This window comes from Antechinus flavipes, chromosome 4 (genome assembly GCF_016432865.1).
Source record: "Antechinus flavipes isolate AdamAnt ecotype Samford, QLD, Australia chromosome 4, AdamAnt_v2, whole genome shotgun sequence".
NCBI classification, from domain to species: Eukaryota; Metazoa; Chordata; class Mammalia; order Dasyuromorphia; family Dasyuridae; genus Antechinus; species Antechinus flavipes.
This window is the reverse complement of record NC_067401.1, coordinates 15,082,002-15,100,831: the sequence shown is the minus strand read 5'-3', so window position 1 is coordinate 15,100,831 and position 18,830 is coordinate 15,082,002. Positions and strand designations below refer to the sequence as shown.

At 47.8% G+C, this 18,830-nt stretch overlaps 1 protein-coding gene across 3 annotated transcripts in view; it reads left to right on the top strand.

Annotated features, from left to right (window-relative positions):
- Positions 1-1,704: 1,704 nt before the first annotated feature.
- MYL10 (myosin light chain 10) overlaps positions 1,705-18,830 on the top strand; it is an 87,888-nt gene continuing 70,762 nt past the window's right edge. For 2 of the 3 annotated variants that reach the window (XM_051991858.1, XM_051991856.1), the window contains exons 1-4: positions 4,917-5,023; positions 15,374-15,466; positions 16,824-16,899; positions 17,526-17,630. In XM_051991858.1, coding sequence (XP_051847818.1) covers positions 5,021-5,023; positions 15,374-15,466; positions 16,824-16,899; positions 17,526-17,630 — 277 coding nt within the window. In that variant the 5' untranslated portion in view covers positions 4,917-5,020. Of the gene's footprint in view, positions 1,789-4,916; positions 5,024-15,373; positions 15,467-16,823; positions 16,900-17,525; positions 17,631-18,830 lie in introns of those variants that run through there. The other variant, XM_051991857.1, reaches the window with a different exon arrangement.

Genomic DNA, 18,830 nt, shown 5'->3' with positions numbered 1-18,830 from the left:
GTGTGAAATAAATACAAGATCATGGAGGTGGAGGAGGAGGAGGTACCAACAGCTGGGGTTGACTCGAGAACGATCACATAAAGCGTGTGCGTTCTCTAATTCTAGGTCCAAGGTGATTCTTGAGTTGAGCTTCCAAGGAAACTAGGGATTCTGAGTGGCAGAAGAAGAGAGAAAAAGGAAGCACTTTTCAGTTTTGGGGAACAGCGTGTGCAAAGGGTTGGGGGTGGGGATGGAGTGTCCACCATGTTCCTAACATGTGATCATTTTGGCTTTTGCCTAAAGACCACTAGCGAGGGTGAATCCCCTGCCTGCCCAGGAGGCCCATTTACCTTTTGAGTAGTTCCAGTTACTGGGTGGTTTTTCCTTGCATTGAGGTGAAATCTGAAATCTGAAATCTCATTGCACAGAATACTTCTGACCAGAACTCTTGGATCCCTTCTCTGAGCCCATGCAGAAAAGTCTAGCCCCTCTTTCACATGGCAGCCCTATCAGCCTTTCCATGGCATTGGTACCCTTAGAATTCCAACCTACTCTAGTTGGTCTTTCCTCAAACGTGCCCTTTCCTCCACCCCCAACTTTGTTCTGACCAAGGTATAGCATCGGAGGACTCTTGTCTCCCAGCCATGGGCACTCTGGGCCAAGTAAAAGCCACAGAGAGCATTAGCTTTTTATTTCGTCTTTAGCTCACAATCCGCTCAATCTAAGATCATTTCTACACATTTGTCATTTAGCCATGTCTTCCCCACTTTGCACTTGTGAAATTGATTTCTTGATCCCAAGTGCTGGACTTTGCATTTATCCTTGTTATGCTTTATCTTCTTAGGTTTGGCCCCTTCGGCTCACTGAGATCTTAGAACCTTAACATTCTTGCTCTCCTCCTAAAATCTATAAAGCTCTGCCTACATCACTGATAAACGATGTCAAATGCCACTGGGTCAAGACCAGGTTTCTACCTCTTTCCCTTCAACAACGATGACTCCGATTTCTTCTGGAGCTAAACCAAGAAAAGTCGATATTCTCTTAATTCTCTATGGTCTCTTCTCACCTGTCCTTTCCCCCACTCTCTCCTTCCTCCAGGGAAATGCCTCCTCCTTCCCCTATTGGACATATCCAAACATCGGATGCTCTACTAGACCCCTCCCTGCCAAGTTGCTGTCAGTCCAGAAGTGACTGTGAGCCCGCAAAGGATCTTCCTGAAGACATGGCTGTGTTTCCGAGACATGGGTTATGTCTTCTCCAAGCTCAGGGAACACTCAGGTCAATGTCACACATTAAATATTGTAGCTTGATTCTGATTGTGGCTTAGGTCCTGATAAAAAAAGGGTCGGAGGATGGAACGTGGAGGAACTGGAGAGGAATAACTGGTTTCTAAGACCTTGCACTTTCTGGGTTGATTCCCTGAAAGTCTTAGACTCCCGAACGATTCCCTGTTGCATTTGTCTAGGGCTCTGGGAGTCTTCATTGCTCTCACACCCATTTCTGTTCAGAAACTGGAGGGAACATCGTGTCTCGTTCTTTCCCGTCCTGGGGAAGCCAGTTAATTAGACGCGCTCTACTCCCAAATAAGAGCTTAAACAGGCAGAATATGAAGATGCTCGGCGAGTCCTGCAGCTGCAGCCCCTTTCCTCCAGGCCCCGCGTCACTTGGAGTTTCTTTTTCGCTGCTTCTACCCTTTGGAGACCTTGGGGAGGTTTGAGAGCGGAGATGGTATCACACGTCCAGGTGATCTCTTATCGGTGTGGCTGCTCTTGACCAGAGAGAGAGTCATCCCTGAGAGAAAGCCAGGTCGTAAGTCAGCAGGATGGGGGAGGGACCAGCCGTGCCATCCTATACAAGCCATGAAACCTTTCTAAGACCATAAGCTGGCGGTCTCTAATGGTAGAGGGGAGTTTTCTCAGTTGGAAGTTCCAAAGTAAATCATGTCTTTTCTTTCTCTCTCTCTCTCTCTCTCTCTCTCTCTCTCTCTCTCTCTCTCTCTCTTCTCTCTCTCTCTTCTCTCTCTCTCTCTCTCTCTCTCTCTCTCTCTCTCTCTCTCTCTCTCTCTCTCTCTTCTCTCTCTCTCTCCTCTCTCTCTCTCTCTCTCTCTCTGTCTGTCTGTCTGTCTCTGTCTCTCTGTCACTGTCTCTGTCTCTGTCTGTCTCTGTCTCTCTGTCTCTCTCTCTGTCTCTGTCACTGTCTCTGTCTGTCTCTGTCTGTCTCTGTCTCTCTGTCTCTGTCTCTCTCTGTCTCTGTCTCTGTCTCTCTCTATATATATATATATGTATAAATATAATTTTTTCTTCTTTGATGAGGCAATTAGGATTAAGTGACTTGCCCAGCGTCACACAGTTAGGAAGTATTAAGTGTCTGAGACCGCATTTGAACTCAGATCCTCCCTCTGGTTTATACATTGGAAAAGTCACTTAAGTTCCCTGAACCTCAGTTTCCTCATCTGTAAAGTTACATTTTCTGGAGTCCCTCCCAGCTTTTGATGGATGCTCTGTGACAGTCCCTGCCTTCAGGGAGTTTCCATTCTATCTGAGACACATAAAATAGATGCCCGGTTATTTGTGGGGGAGGTATCGTCACCTGGAGGGGGGCAGGGGCTGAATCCTGAAGATGAATCAGAGAGGCTTCTGGGGGAGATGGGCCTGAAGGAAGGCCGTGGCTGGCGGTCACTTCTCTTGCGCTGGCAGAAAGTTGTCGCCTCTGTCCCCGGGCACCAGGAAAAGCCCCTCGGAGGCTCTGTGCCCACCCCCGAGCCCAGGGCTGGGGCTTGGGCAGATGCCCCCAAATCCTTGGGAGCAACATCAAAAGAAGGCTCTTCTCCATCATGCTCTCTGCTCCCCCTGGAGCTTCCTGGGCCTTGATGCTCCCCCAGGGACAGTTAAGCTCCCGCATTCCCGGGGACGTGGTCAGACCCTAATCTGAGCTGTGTGATCCCTGGCAAAGGATCTGACCAGCGGCCCCCGGACGGCCTTCGTGGCCAGAGACAGCCGGGATCACAGAGCTGGAGGGAAGAGGGACTTGGGTGGTCCGTGAACCCGGCCCCCTCACCTTGCAAATGGGGAAACTGAGGGCAGTAACCAGCTCAAGGCTACAGGGCAGTGGCTAGGATTCGAACCCAGACCTTTACTTCTGCACCAAACTGCATGCACCCAGGGGCACCAGCTGGGACTTGAAGCTAAATGGCTTATCCCAGATGGGCAGAATTTGAATCCAGGACCCTGCCTGCTCTTACCACGATCTCACAGGATTTTTAAGAGGGATGGGCTCCCTGCTTGGAACAGGCTTCGTCTTTCTACAAGGGTGCTCAAGCTCGGGGCGTGCTTCCGGGAACCAGTCCCCATGGCTACCTTGTATCTCCTGATTCTTCAGGAAACAGCACAAGCCCACTGAAGGCAGGGATCCTGCAGGGCTGGGAGAGGCTCAGAGTCAATCAGCCAACAAGCATTTATTAAGTGCTTACTGTGTACTAGGACCAGGCTAAATGCTTGGGATCCAAAGAAAGGCAAGGTCCACACAAGTTAAGGTCATTTTCTCCAATCCACCCATTTTGTAGATGGAGAAACAGAGACTTGGGGCATGAGATGTCTTGCCCACGATTATTTTAACCCAGGTCCTCTGACTCCGGATTTTCCTCGCTCCTTGGAGCTCACGCTCATGGTGGCTCTGAGAAAGCAATTGGGAATCCATGGAGATCGCGCCAAAGCGGCCCGGCATCTCGTTGGGGGACGTTTCTGGCGCACGGGCAGGGGCAGGTGCTGCCGGAAGGGAAGGTGTCTGCCCTTCTGTCTGTCTGAAGCAATCATTCAATCCGCAAGCAGCCCCTCTGTGCCAGCCTAGGGATGGGCATGGGGATCTCTGCCCTCGGCACCCACTGTTTGAGACTAACAAGATATACATAAATTACTGTTTTTGTTATCCAGCCATTTACCGGTTGTGTCCGATTCTTTGCGACCCCATTTGGGGTTTTCTTGGCAGAAGTGCCGGAGCGATTTACCATTTCCTTCTCCAGCTCATTTTACAGATGAGGAAACTGAGGCAAATAGAGTTAAATGATTTGTTTAGAGTCACACGACTAGTAAGAATCTAAGGACTCTACCTACTGCACCCCCTAGCTGCCCAATAAATTAATAAATATAACATATTCACATAAAATAAATACAAGGTGAATGGGGGCGAGGGGAGGACTAGTAGTTGGGGGAGGGAGGTCTGGAAAAGCTTCCTGTAGAAAGAGTTCTTAACCTGGAGGCCACAAACTTGGGACTTCTGGTATTTTGATTCCAGAGTTTGGGAATTAAATATAATTTTATGCCTCTAAAAGCATCCCTCTGAGATGGGACCCAGAATTTTCATTAGGCTGCTAAAGGGACAGGAAACATACCAAAAAAAGTCAAGAACCCCTTAGAACCCTTAGAACCCTTAATTAGTCAATTACCCCTTAGGTGATATTTGGGCAAACTTTCCATGAAAACAAAGGTTTGTGGATGAGGGGAAGGGGATGGAAAATATGAGGACAGTGGGAAGGGCAGCTGGAGCTGCTTCTTCCCCCCTTTGTGCTGTGTTGACCGATATCTATGGAGCACTGGCAAACCCTAGGCTGGTGGCAGGGGAGGGTCCCAGAGAAATCTCACATGTAGCCCCTGGGAAGCAAAGACTTAGGGTCTGGTCTGGTAGAGCCCCTTTTGGTTTTACGATAAGGGCGTTTCTATCCCGAGCCCCCCTGCCCACCGCCCCCCGTCCGCTCTGCCCCAGTGCCCGGTCGGCGCTCTCTGGGAGGGGGCCGTGTCTCAAGGGTGGCCCCGGACCAACGTCGGTCTCCAGCTTTGTGGTTGGGCCCGTCCCAAGTCCTGCACAGATGGGATGCCAGAGATTCTCCCGGGCTCTGGTTACCGCACTTTTGCCACCTTACATCTATTGTCTAAACTTGGAGTGGGCACAGTTGCCCTAATTGTCAGCGGCGCTATAAAAGGGGCAATCGCCCCTCGAGGTGCCATCTCGCAGGTCGGCAGGCGGAGGCGGCAAGAAGAGCGGCGTCATGGTAGGCAGGCTGGGGTGATTGTCCCCTTCTGAATTTCTTTTCTTTCTTTCCCCTCCCTTTAGCCCCTCTCTTCTCGTCCGTCTCCTTCTCTCTCCGCTTGCCAGGCTCTCTCCCATCTCCTCCTCCACCTCATCACCTCATCCCATCGCTCCCACCCCAACCCCAAACCTGACGTCACCCCTGACCCCTGACCCTCGCTCCCCACGTCCTCGCCCAGGTACGGCCGCGCCCCAGCCACCCGGAGCCCGTCACCTACTTCGTCATCGGCTGGCAAGAACAATCTGCTGACTTTGACTTGTTTAACAATTACAGTTTTCTAGGTTTATGGGGAGATGAGAGCCTGGAGAAGAAGTGGGGGGGGAGGAACAAAGAAGGGAAGAGGGGGAATAAGAGAGGGGGAGACCGGAGAAAAGAGCCCAATGTTCTCCTTTGTGGAGACCCTTTGGGAGGGACATGGAGACTCTTTCTTAGGGAGGGACCGGGATCCTCCATTTCCAAGGCCCTGGAGAGTTAGGACCCAACCCAGAGAGCTCACTGCCCACTTCACGTCCTAAAATTATTTCTGCGTCTAGAGCCCAGGAATCCCAGGCTCCCAGGAGGCCGGTGTGGACGGCCCGCTCTGTCGGGGGCCTCGTCACGGAGCCCCCCGATCTCCCTCCCAGGAAGCGGGTCCTGCGGCCTGGGGAGAGCAGCAGGAGCCGGGGAGGCCCTTCCACCCCCTGACACCTTTCCCTGAGGAGGAGAAGGGAGAAATATCCCAGTCTCCAAGGGAAGGGGGGGGAGCGGGGAGGGGGGCGGGGGGGAGAGAGCTCAGTCTATCTTTCCATAAGGAAGTGATCATTTTTTATTAATCAGAGGGAAATGTATATGTAATTATGGGAGATGAACTCTGTGGGGAGGGCTTTTTTTCTTTATGATGTCTTAAGGGATTTATAAATATTACAGAGGTTTTATAGCATCATAATATTTCAGCTGTTCAGTAAAGCTTCTTTCAAAGGATTAGTGGAGACAAAGAACCATAGTAAAAATAATTACAAGTCAGCAGAGTGCTTCTGGGTTCTGACAAACAGCCCTGGAAGAGAGGGGGAGATGGAGGGGTTCAGGGAGATCATTTTGGGAACCGGGGGGAGACCACCCAGAGCCTCTGCAGTAGAATTCCCAGGGCTGAGGGCCCAGGGAGAGGATTCCCGGCCCACACGGGGATTGGGGGAGGGAGTATCCCCCAGACAGAAGTGGGGAGCGGGGTGTCCGCCCTGTGGGCTTAGAGGAGTGGGGCGCTCTCTCGTTTGCCAGAAAAGAAAACTCACTGGGATTGGTCTCCCGGCCCTCCAAAAGCAGAGAAGGGGTCAGGGTTCTAGATTTGGAAGGGACGTTCTCATTTTACAGATGGGGAAACTGAGGCAGGTGAAGAAACTCTAGATCCAGATTCTTTAAAGTGCTTTGTCATCTCTGAAGTTATCCGGAGCACTCCCTGTGATCTAAGGGAATTCTGAGAATCTCCCCAGCAGACTATCCAGGACAAGGGATGGGCAGGAACCTCCACCCTCTTGTACAGAGGAGGATAATCTGGCCCAAGTGATTTGTCTTCTGGTCTACACAGGCAAAGCCTCAGAAGTGGGATTCGAACCCGTGGTCTCACGGGGAAGGGACTGAGGATCACCTCTGGGGGATGCGGCCGACGGAGGGATATTTTGGGCTGGGAAATGTGATCGTGTATGTGTGTGTGTGTGTGTGTGTGTGTGTGTGTGTGTGTGTGTGTGTGTGTAAGGTTGAGGATGGACTGTGTTGTGGAGTAAAAACAAAAGGAGCCTGAATACAAGCCAATGGGCATTTACTTAGCACCTACTGTATACACAGGGCTTTTGTGGATGCTCTAGGAGTCGGGAGGAGGGAGAGTAGCTGTGGTTTTCTGGTCCCACGAGGAAAAGGCAGCAGGGAGTGGGGAGGAGGGAGGGAGAAAAAGGAAATTTATGTGAGGAATGAGTTTGTGGGAGAGATGCAGACCGAGATGGAAAGGCAGGAGGGACAGGGAGGAGAGAAACAGGGAGAAACGCAGCTGGGAGAAATAAAAGGAGAGAAGAAGAGATAATAAGGGAGGGGGCAGGGACAGAACCAGAGGGGGAGAGAGACAAAGAGCAGAGGGAAAGCGGGAGCCAGACTGCCTGGCTGCGGGAGCACAGGGTGCTGCTGCTGCTGTGGGTTCCTCAGGAGCGTGAGGAAGCAAACTGCTCCTGTGAGTAATCCTGGGCTGTGGACCAAGGAGGGCATGGGAGCAGATTCTGGGGGGCCCAGGAAGAAAGCCAGTGAGCCTCAGCACTGCAAATGCTAAGTGTATTTAAATCAGAAGCAACCCCTGTTTGAAATGCAAATGGGATTCTGGGAGAGTCTCCCAGGCCGTCTCCCCCCACCCCTCTCGGCCCCCTTGGGGTCCTCCCGGACCACAGTGAGCTTTTGATGCTCCACCTGGGCCACAGCAGCAGGCCCTGCCCCCTGACTGGGGCATCTCATTCCCTCCCTAATGAAGGAGGCCGACAGAGATGAAGGCTCGCCCCTCCTCATCCTCCGGGAGCATCTGATGGCTCTCTGCTCTTTCTCTGTGGCCGGACTACAGGGAGAGTGGGAGGCCCGGGCTGAGCTGGAGGCCCACCAGAGTCTGGCCAGCTCATTGCTCACCTTCACCAGTTTCTGTCAGTGAGCTTTGTCCATCACCGTATCTTTGTCCATGCTGTTCCCTCCCTCTGCATTGCCCTCCTTCTTACATGCTTCATGCACGCTTTTACTCCTTGGATCCTCCCATCAGTCACCTAGGATAGAGAGTCCTTGTAGTATTATCCCCATTTTCCAGATGAAGAAACTGAGACTTGGAAAGACCTTGCCCAAGATCACACAACTGTTCGATGGCAGAGCTGGGATCTGAAGGTTTTCTTGACTTCCATCCAATGGGATCTTTCCATTCCCTACAGCTATTCCTAAATTCTGAATCTGACCCACCCTTCAAGCCCGGATCCTAGTTTTTGTCCTCTTGTAAGCAGCCCAAGGATATTCCCTCCCTTGCAGATTGCTTTCCCTGGGGACAACTAGCCGATAATTCAGATGAAAAAGTCCTGGGGACTTTGGTGGAGTGCAAGATACCAGATCCAGCAGTCAAAATAAGCTAAAGCAATTACAGAATTACATTAAAAGCTTCAGCTGTTTTTGGTCAAGTCAGTGGCCCCAGTTCTTGGCAGAGATATTGCCATTTCCTCCCATTTTACAGATGGGGAAACTGAGGCAGACAGGATGAGGTGACTTCTCGATTCCAGGCCTGATGCTCTCTGTGCACTATAGTGTCCCCTAGCTGATGCACTTGAACAGGAGACTACCTAGTACTAATATGAATGATTATTAATCTCTTCTTCTCTCCACAAGTGAAACTACTTAAAATAAACTCCCTGTTTCCTTCTTCCTTCATCTCTGTCTTCCCTTCCCTGCTCTTCTTTCTTTCCCGCTTTTTGGTTAAATTGTCAATTATTTATTACAAACTGAAACAACATTTCACGGTATATTGTTATTATGATTATGTTTATTAAATGTATATAATTATATATCATATTATAAAAACATGCATTTATAATGTTATGTATAAATATATATATTTAAAAATTAAATAATATTTTTATTAATTGTCTATAATGATAAATTATAAATATGTATATTTATAACATATAAATATATATTTAAAAATCAAATAAAATTGTATATGAATTGTATATGATTGTATATTATAAATACATGTTTTTATAATATTATGTATAACTATATATAATTTAAAAATTAAATAAGATTATGTTTATTCATTTAATCCAATCGCATCGGCAATGCGTCTCTGGGACCCCTTCTAAATTTCTTTCTGCTCACTTTGGAGCATTTACGAATATTTTTCTTTCTTTCTTTTTTTTTATCACTGTTGTTTATATTTTAAAGATTTTTTTAGGAGGGGAACAACTCTAGCTTCCAACTCTCTCTCCCACCCCCAAGTATGGATGGTTGGAAGAAGGGTGATAATGATGGCAGAAATAGCAAGAAGCAGAGATAAGGAGGGAGAATATGGAATTTAACCCTTTCCTTTTATAGATGAAATCACATCTCAGGTCACACAGAGATTGAAAATCAAGGGCAGGATTTGAATCCAGAACCCTTCTGGGTTAACACTCTATGTTATGACTCCAAATGCAGTCCTCTTAGCATTGTACTAGTGACTCATTGGCAAGTCAGGGAACCTCTCTCTGGCCGCCATTTTCTTTTTCACCTGATGAGGAGACTGAGCTAGGTTATCTATGATCCCAAGAGCCTTTGATGCTGAATCAATCCCCGCTCCTATAATAAGGCCCTTTAAATTCATCATGGTCCTGTCCCATCTTCCCACATCCTTCCCCTCTCAGCTCTCGACTTCTTGACCATCGTGTGCCTGTGGCTCTTGGAAACCATTGGGGTCTCCCCCCTATTCTCAAATCCCATGATTCTCTGATGTCAGATACTCTGGGGCACCAGGGGGCACAGTGCTGCCTTTTGCCTTAACACGTCCCGGTCTCTAGATTAGCCATTTCCCCTCGAAACCTCCGAGTCCCTCAAACCTAAGAATTTAGACAAAAGGTTTGAGAGCAGAGGAAGGAGACTGACTGGTACAGTGTGTTGCCAAGGTACCCAGTCTGGGCAGGGTCAGGAGATGCTATTTTTTATTACTGTTATTACTATTTTTTCAAATTCTAAAAATAACGAAAAAGATTCTGGGAAACAGCCCGATTGAAAGAACATTAGCATTTGTGATATAATAAAGTGATTAGAGGCTGCTATGAAGTTGGCCTTTTAATTATTCAGCAAAGGGAACTGTGCTGTTCAGCGCAGAGGGGTGATTAAGGAGGAGGAATATAAACCACCTCATTCCAGGCCGGCCCAGGCCTCCTGCTGGGTCCTCCCCCGGGGCTCTGTCTGGGCACCCGGCTTTGAGCCGAAGGAGGAAGGAGGGGAACCTAGTGGACATCACCCGGGAAGCCTCCGTGAAGCTGTGGAAAACGGGGAGCACGGAGGGAGGGCGAAGTTCCCCTGGGTCTGCCCAAGTCAAGCCGTGTCCGCAGCAGCGTCCGGTTCTGGGGACCCCGTTCCAGATGTTGGCGAGAGACCGCTCATAGGGAGAAAACGGGGCTCCAAGTCAGGGAGATACGGGTTCAAATTTTACTTCTGAGATATATTGACCGTAGGACGCTGGACAAGCCGCCTAACCCAGAGCCATAGGCAATTGTCCCAAACTGTAAATTGAAGACTAGCTTCCAAGAGTCAGGGAAGTTCCCTACACTGTAGAAGCTATGGGAACCACTGATGAACTAGAATTTGCACTGAGAGGTGGTGGTAGGACTTGAGATGCCGTAGGGTCCAAGGAACTGGCATATTTCTCTTGCAATATTCCCTAGGGTCTGTGTTCCAATTCAACTCTTCTATTTAGTCTGTGGATAAATCACTCAGTCTGCTTGTGCCTCAGTTTCTTCATCTGCAAAATGGGATGTTTGGGGTTGGTCTTACAGTCCCTTTCAATGTTGAATCTTATGACTAAATGATGGCACAGTGGAAAGGGAACTATCTCTGAAGTCAAAGGCTCTGGGTTCAAATTCTACCATTAATGCTTATTCTCAGTGTAACCACCATGGGCAAGTCACTTTGCCACTCAAGGCTATGTTTCCTCATCTGTAAATTAAATAGCTTAGGCCAGTTTGTCTCTAAGTCTTCACAGTTGCCTGTGGGGCTGGGTTAGGTGGCTTGCTGGGTTATGGTTCTGCTACTTGTGTGATCTTGGGAAAATCACAATTGTGCCTCTCTGAGCCTCAGTTTCCCCGAGAGCACAATGAAAGTGGCTCTTCGAGGTCATTTTTGGCTTCACATCTTGTGATCATTACATCATCATAAAGCAATGGGTAAAAGCTATAGTGAAAAAAAAAAGCCAGCTAAGAATAATAATGATACTTTAAGGCTACTTTTCAGGTATTATTTCACTGGATCCTTATGATAACCCTTGGAGGCAAGTGCTGTTATTATCCCAATTTTTACATTTGGGAAAACAGAAGCCAACAGGGGTTAAGTGATTTGCCAGGATTAGCTGGGAAATGACTGAAGGTAAACTGGAACTCAGGCCTTCCTGACAGTCCCGATGCTCTATCTCTTGTGGCGCTACCTGGCTGCCCCTGGGATCCAGGAGGAGATGGTTGGGCTTGATGGCCCCTATGTCCTGTCTCTGATTCCATGCTGCATGAGTGACCCCCGAGGAAGGCACAAGATGGTGGTCTGGGTCCGGATGACCCCAATTAAAGAACAGCCGTGGCTCTGGGAAGCTGGGAACAGACAGTTGCTCCGAATTACACGCTACTTTGGCTCGGCCGATGTTCTCTTGGCGAGGGCTTCTCTCTCTGGGGGCTTCTCAGTTGGGCCAGGCCCGCCCGTCCCACCTGGGGCTGCCTGTCAGGCTCTGCAGAAACAGCCTCAGATCTGGGGACCTTGTTCTCGTCCCCTTCTGGGGCGGACCCGGTGACCCAGAGGCCTGTTCGGGATCCCGGATGCACAGGGACCTTAGAGATCACCCAGCCCAACCCCCACACTTCATGGACTCATAAACTGAGGCTCAGAAGAGGTAAAGTGACTTATTCAGTGTAAGTGGAAGAACCGGAGTTTGAAGCCATTTATGAAGCCTGGTGCTCGGTCTCCATCTCACGTGGCTTTCCCTCTGTCTGAGACCACCTTGTTACCTTCACATTTATGACCCCTCGCTCCTCACAGTGATTCATAAACTTCCAGGGACTGACCCCGGGGGAGCCAGACGTGGGATATTTGAGCACAGAGAGCTTCCATGAGCAGAGGGGAGCGTGGGGGTCTCATAGGCCCCAAAGTCTTGGAAAGGCCAACTCCCAAGCACCATTTCAATGGCGAATGGATGATGGCATGTGGCTTCTTCAGTGGGACTCAGAGCAACTTCTGATGGATTCAGGAAGCTGGTCTTTGGGGTCCGCCATTGTCCATTTGTACATCCTTCTCAGCTTTCTTAGAGCCAGGTCCTTGTTCCCCTGGAATTATTCTATATCTCCATTCCAAGGGTTTTCCATCTTGTTGATTCCCTTCAGTCAGGTCTGACTTTTTGTGACCTTATTTGGCTGAGATTCTGCCATTTCCTCCTTCAGCCCATTTTATAGATGACAAAACTAAGGCAAGTAGGGCTAAGTGACTTGCCTGCATGAGATCTAAGGCTGAATTTGAACGCAGGAAGATGTCTTCCTTTTTCCAGGTCCAGGGCTCTCTGCACTGGTAGCTAACCCCCCCAGCACCCTCCCCCCCCCACACACACATACATATACATGCCACCTTCATATATCCAGGAGCTAATTTCTACTGGCACAATTTTCTCTCATTAGCATGGGACTCTTAAAATGATCAATACGCTTGATCAGCAGTGGTGTGTCTACACCTCCTCCTGTCTCCCTTTCCCCTTGGGAATCTATCAATTTAGTTCAAATTAGTTTTTGTTGCTTTTTAGCCTGGAACGGTGATATCACCAGTGTCACGAGCCAGTGAGTAAGAACTCTCTCTCCTAAAGTAGTTCATCTCCTCTTCAGGTTGCCATCTGGGGCATTGATTAGCCCTAGGTTGGCCACACGGCCAGGTTGTGTCAATCAGGACTTGAATCCGGCTCTTCTTGACTCCAATACCAGCTCTCTATCCACTATAGAATTCTGCCCCTACTTCTCGCTTCCCATGAATCAAAGCCACTCTACAGCAATACTAACCAGTGGTCTTCAGGCTCATCTTGGTCTCTCCCTACTTCCTGGGGCAGCCCATTCCATTTGGGGATTGTTCTAATTATCAGGAAGTTCTCCTTTCATCAACTACAATCAGTGTCACTTGCACACATTGTTCCTATTTATGCCCTTGGGGGAAAAGCAGAGTAGGGCTAATCCAATCTTTCAAATCCGTGAAGACAGTTTTCTTCTCTCACCCAAGTTTTCTCTTCCACACCCCAATATCTCTACCTCCTTCCACCGATCCTGATGTAGCATGGTGTCCAGTCTCTTCCCCATCGGCCGATGAGGTCAAGATTGTCCATGTCTTTCCTAGAAATAGGATCCTCCGAACTCAACACAACGCTGGTCTGACCAGGTGGAGGACAGCCTAATGGGGACCTCTCTTCTCCTGGACAGTTTTTCTCTCTTAGTGAATCCCAAGATTGCATTAACTGCCTTGGCCGCCATGTTCTAGAGTTGGCTCATGATGAACTGGAGGTCCACCGGATGGGAGACCATCTTTATATGAACACCACCCTAGCCGTACCCTTCTTTCATCCTGTATGTCCTGATTTTTTAGACCCAAGCAGAGAACTTTACATTGAATTTCGTATGTTGATGAATCAGTGATTTTATGTGTCAGTGTCCCATCTGTCAGTGAAAGTCACAATTAATATCAGATTTTCTCATCATTAGCCACTAAAGATATCAGGAAATGTCTCATAGAAAAGGTCACATGAAGGGAAACCTCAAAAAAATCCTAGGGATTCTGGGAGATGGAGTAAGGATGAAGGACATTGCAAATAGTCAGAATGTAACATGTAAGGAACAGTTAAGAAGACAGTTTGACTGGATCACAGTGTTTGACCATCCTTCTGAGGGAAATAATATGTAATGAGGCTTGAAGGACTGTAAAGATGGAGTGGACTATAGGAGAGAGACAGAGATAGAGACACAGAGAGAAGGGGAGAGAAGACAGGCTTGGGTACCGCTACAATTAGGAAGTATGAAGTAGTTGATAACCACTAAAATGAAATTTTAAAAGGGTGATCAGAAAGAACCATGAGAGTGAGGTTCTGAATGTCTGGGGAAGTGAGACTAAAAGGAAGAGAGGATCCTGTGTTGGGTCAGATGTTTCACAGAAGTGAAGAAAGATGAAGGGCCAATGAAGAGATCATTAGTGATCTTTGGAAAGGGCAGTTGCTGCTGAACGATGATGGGGGAAAGCAGATTGTATGAGTTTGGAAGAGTAAGAACAGAAGAAGGGAAGGCAATGAACCTAGACAGCATTTTAAGGAGTTTGGCTTAAAAAAAGGAAGATGATTTGAGGGGTGGAAGGGTCCAGTGAGTGTGGTTTTTGTTTTATTTTATTATTTATCTATCTTGCTGAGGCAATTGGGGTTAAGTGACTTGCCCAGGGTGACATAGCCAGGAAGTGTTAAATGTCTGAGGCCAGATTTGAACTCAGGTCCTCCTGACTTCAGGACTGGTGCTCTACCCTGCACCACTTGGCTGCCCCATGAGAATGTTTCTTAAAGGATGAAGGAGATCTAGGTATGCTCAGAGGCAGCTGGGAAGGAGCCAGAAAACAGAGATGGAAGATTATAAAAAGAGCCGGGAATGAACATGAGGTCAGTCAGCTGGAGAACACTAACCATTTAGGGATCTCTGAATCCGCTCAACCACACCATGGCCATGGTTGTGTCCATCCGACTTGTCCCCAAGACTCCAGCAGAGAACCTCCCCGTGTAACTTTGCCAGATGACTGGCCGAAATCCACGACTAGTCCGCCATCTTTGTTGGTCGGCCGACAGACTTCACTTGGCCAACAGACATTTATTTGTCACCTACTCCAGCCCATAACTTAGACTCGGTCCTGGTCTTCCAGGAGTTTATAGTCTAGCAGAGAATAAAAGAATACATCAATAGTTATAACCTCTGCCAACGCCCTCCAAATGGTAAGAGAGGTGGTTGTTAAATCGAGAAACTGGACGGGACGGCATCTGAAGAAGGGAGAACATTTAAGCAGGGGGAGCTTGGATGGGGACACGGATGGAAACTTAAAGTGTAGGAAATGGCAATTAGAAGGAGCTTTAATCTTCTCATCTGTAAAATGAAAGGACTGGTTTAGATGATCTTTAAGTTTGGAAACTCTATGATTCTATTCTTTGAGTCCTTGAGGGTGGAGACTGTTACATCCTTTGGATACCATTGCCCTGTAGCTTAATGATCCCTTCCCTTGTGCCCCAAGGCTGGGTGGGCTGGTTGAACAGTAATGGCCTGGGAAGATGGGATCCTTATTTACAAGGCTTCGGCAGGATTCGGCTCTTTCTCCCTTTTGGGAGCGGGGTGTGGGGATGGCTATTAACGCAGGTAGGGATGGTAATAATATGGTCTTTAATAATACAGGGCTTTTAACTTTTTCTCCAAGGTGATTTCACGGGGACTCTCTGCCCCGCTGTTGGGAAGTTGTGGGCCGTGGTGGCTGCCGGTGCTTGTGTCTGCATGTCCAAGTGGTAATGACTGACGTCACATATACGTGGGTTCATTGCAGGCTCCCAAAAAGGCAAAGAAGAGGACGGAGGGAGGAGCTGGCTCCAATGTGTTCTCCATGTTCGACCAATCCCAGATCCAGGAGTTTAAAGAGGTTGGTTCCTCCAAAATGGAGTCAGGGCTCCCACCTGTCCAAACTTGAGTAAAAACCTGTTTCTCTAAGCAAACTCTGCATGTGAAAATCCAGATACAGAAAGAGAGCTAGAAATGAGAGGATATGGAGAGACATAGAGCGAGACCCAATGAAAGGAGAGGAGAGAAGAGAAGGACAAGAAGAGATGAGTAGAATAAAGGGGAGGAAAAAAAGAAGTGAGAAAAGGAAGAAAAAAGAGAAGTAGATTAAGAGTGTCTAGAATACCCTAAGAATATTTCCCCCAAACTTTAGATTGTCAAATCCCATGCTTAATCCCTGAATACATATGAAATTGGACTTGAGTTATAAAATGTTGGTTTATACTCGATGCTTGAATAGCACATTGATTTCTTTTTTTATTTTTCCAAATACATGCAAAGATATATATATATATATTTAATAACATTTACCTTTGCAAAACTTTGTGTCTCAAAATAACTTGATACTGATGCCCAAAGGAGAAGTTTCAAGGACAGAGTGTGGGCGGTCCATGACTTAATCCCATTGCATCTAGACTACCAAGGAAGATCTTTAGCAAATCACTTCATTTCTGACCCTCAGTTTCCCCATCTGTATAATGAAGGGATTGGACTACATGGGCTCTGGGGTTTCTTTCTTCTCTAAATCTATGGTCCAAAATGGCTCTTCTTGAGCTCTGTATACTGATTGTCAAGGCAAAGCTTGCTGTGCTACAGTGTGCCCACATCTTTCCCACCTTGAGTTTCCTTCTGTCTGGGAAGAATGGATTGGGCATTTAGCTGGTCTCTCCATAGAAATGGGATCTGGGAATACCATTCCTTGAGTATCATGAATAAAAGCCCTTGGAGCAATTAGACACAGTGGACAGAGCACCAGCCTGGAAGTCAGGAGGACCTGAGTTCAAATTTGATCTCAGACACTTAACACTTCCTGGCTGTGGGACCCTGGGCAAATCACTTAAACCCAACTGCCTCAGTAAAACAAAATAATAAAGTAGCTTCTTTTTTAAAAATTGAATAAAAGCCCTCATGGGTTAAAAGAATGAATGGCTAACGCCAACAGCATTGGCTGGGACCCAGTTCCATGTTTCACCATGTGTTAATTTGGTAAAGGGAAGTTCGAGTGGACTTGATTAAGTTTCTCACCAACATGCATTGATGTGTTGAAAGCATACAATGCCCAAGAGTTCTGTAAGCTTGAAAAGAAAGGAATAATGAGCAACAGAATCTGGGCCCTTCTTCTCATATGATAAAAAAAAGATTCATGGCTAAGAGAAAAGGGAAGGAACAGGAGGTTCAGAAGGATCCAGGGCACTCACAGGCCATTTGCTCTTTATTAGGCCTTCACCATCATGGATCAGAACCGGGATGGCTTCATTGATAAAAACGACCTGAGAGACACTTTTGCTGCCCTGGGTAAGAGATTATAATAATGGTCACGATAGATTGACTTTATGGCGTGATTTATGGTCCAGAGAAGCCCACATAGATTGCCATTAAATCCTCACGATAGCCTCGTGAGGTAAGTAGTACAAATAGTCATTCATTCAGTATTCAGCAAACCCCTATTCTGTTATTTGCTAGGAGCCAGGCGCCCGTATTAATGGAGTTCTGAGCGGGGTTGTTGTATGTGGCCCGAGAAGCAAGTGAGAGCCTCTCATTGAAATCCTGGTCTTGGGGAGAAGGGGGACCCTACTATGGGGTTTTAGGGTTTCCAGGGAAGCCCCTGAGTTCTGTATTCCTTAAGCTGTGGCTTGGGAGATAAGGGTGGCTACCTGGTCAGTCCTGGTCAGTCCTGATGCTTATAAAAGAGATGGAACACAGCAAAATCAGGAGCCAATAGAGAGAGACAGGAAGGAAAGTAAATTGAATTGAGGAGACTTACAGCATGAGAGGCAGAAAGGGAAATTTGTGGGGTTGGCATTGGCTGGGTCACCAATGGCCAGAAAGTCAGGATGTTTTTATGTGGGTCAAGAAGGACCGAACGCTAGAGGGGAGGAAGGTCCGAACATCCATGATCCCCTTCAATCCTCTGCATGCAGGCCGTCTCAACGTCAAGAACGAAGAGCTGGAAGCCATGGTAAAGGAAGCTCCCGGTCCCATCAACTTCACCGTGTTCCTGACCATGTTTGGTGAGAAGCTGAAAGGTGAGCATCCTTCGGAGCAGGTGCAGAAACAGGCAGCTGGGTAGCAGGGTACAGGCCGGGAGGATAGTTTCCTGGGGAGAGTCTTGGGATTGGGATGAAGGCAACCATGTTCAAGCTCTGATTGCTCGTGGTTCCTCTAACAACATCCACCATCAGCTACTACTTCTGAGCCCTTTCTCTCCTCTCCTATGCCCCAAATGCTGCCCTTCCTATTTGGCTTCCTGGCTACCTTCAAGACCCGCCATTGCCAAAGACTTTTCCTCTCCTCCAGGTGCTTTTTCCTTCTTGGGAAGGAAGTACCTCCCATCTGCTCTAGATAACTTATAGATACCAAGCCACTCAGCTGTTGTCTCCCTCTTTAGAACAATGATGAAGAATAATAATAATAACTCGTATTATTCAGCCCTCTGAGGTTTGCAGAGTGCTTTACAATCGCTCTCTCATTCATCCCGCTGACAGCTGTGGTAGGAAGGTGCTATTATCACCTCCACTGTACAGATAAGGAAACTAAGGCAGACAAGCCAAATAACAATGACAGGGTCACACATGGTTTCCACATGGCCAGGTCTGATGAAGTTCATTTGGCTCAATCCCTCCCCTTCATCCTTTGGGCTCCCCTGAGCTCCCCTGTAAGGTGGAAGTGTTGGTGGTCCCAGGGTCTAGAAAGGGGAAGGAGGGAGCTGAGGAGGGGCTGGGTGGACTTGATTGATGTCTTTGGGGTGGTGAAAAGCTAGGCTGGGAGATAACTTTTCTTGGAGGTAAAATTTGCTTTATACTTGGCAAAAGTCGGAGAGGTTGTGCTGAGCATCTCAGTCACTTTGACTTCTTCTGATAACTCACCTTTCTTAAAGACATTCTGGGCCACCATAGAGACCTCCAGTCCCTCCACCCTGCAGGACGTTCTTAGGGCATTTATTGAGCCCTAATTTTACTTTCCTCTTGTTCTGATCTAGAGAATTCTGGGACAATCAACAGAACTTTGAAGTTGGGAGAAAAGGAAAGGGGGAAGAAACGAGAAGTAGAGGGGAAGAGAAAAGGATAGGAAAGGGAAAAAGGGGAAGAGAAGATAATAGAGAAGGAAGGGAGGGAGGAAATTTAATTCCTTCCTTTCTTCCCCCCCATATCTCCCTTCTTTCCTTTTCCTTCCTTTTTCCATCTTCCCCTCTCCCTTCTTCTCTTTCCTTCCTTTCTCTGTCCTCC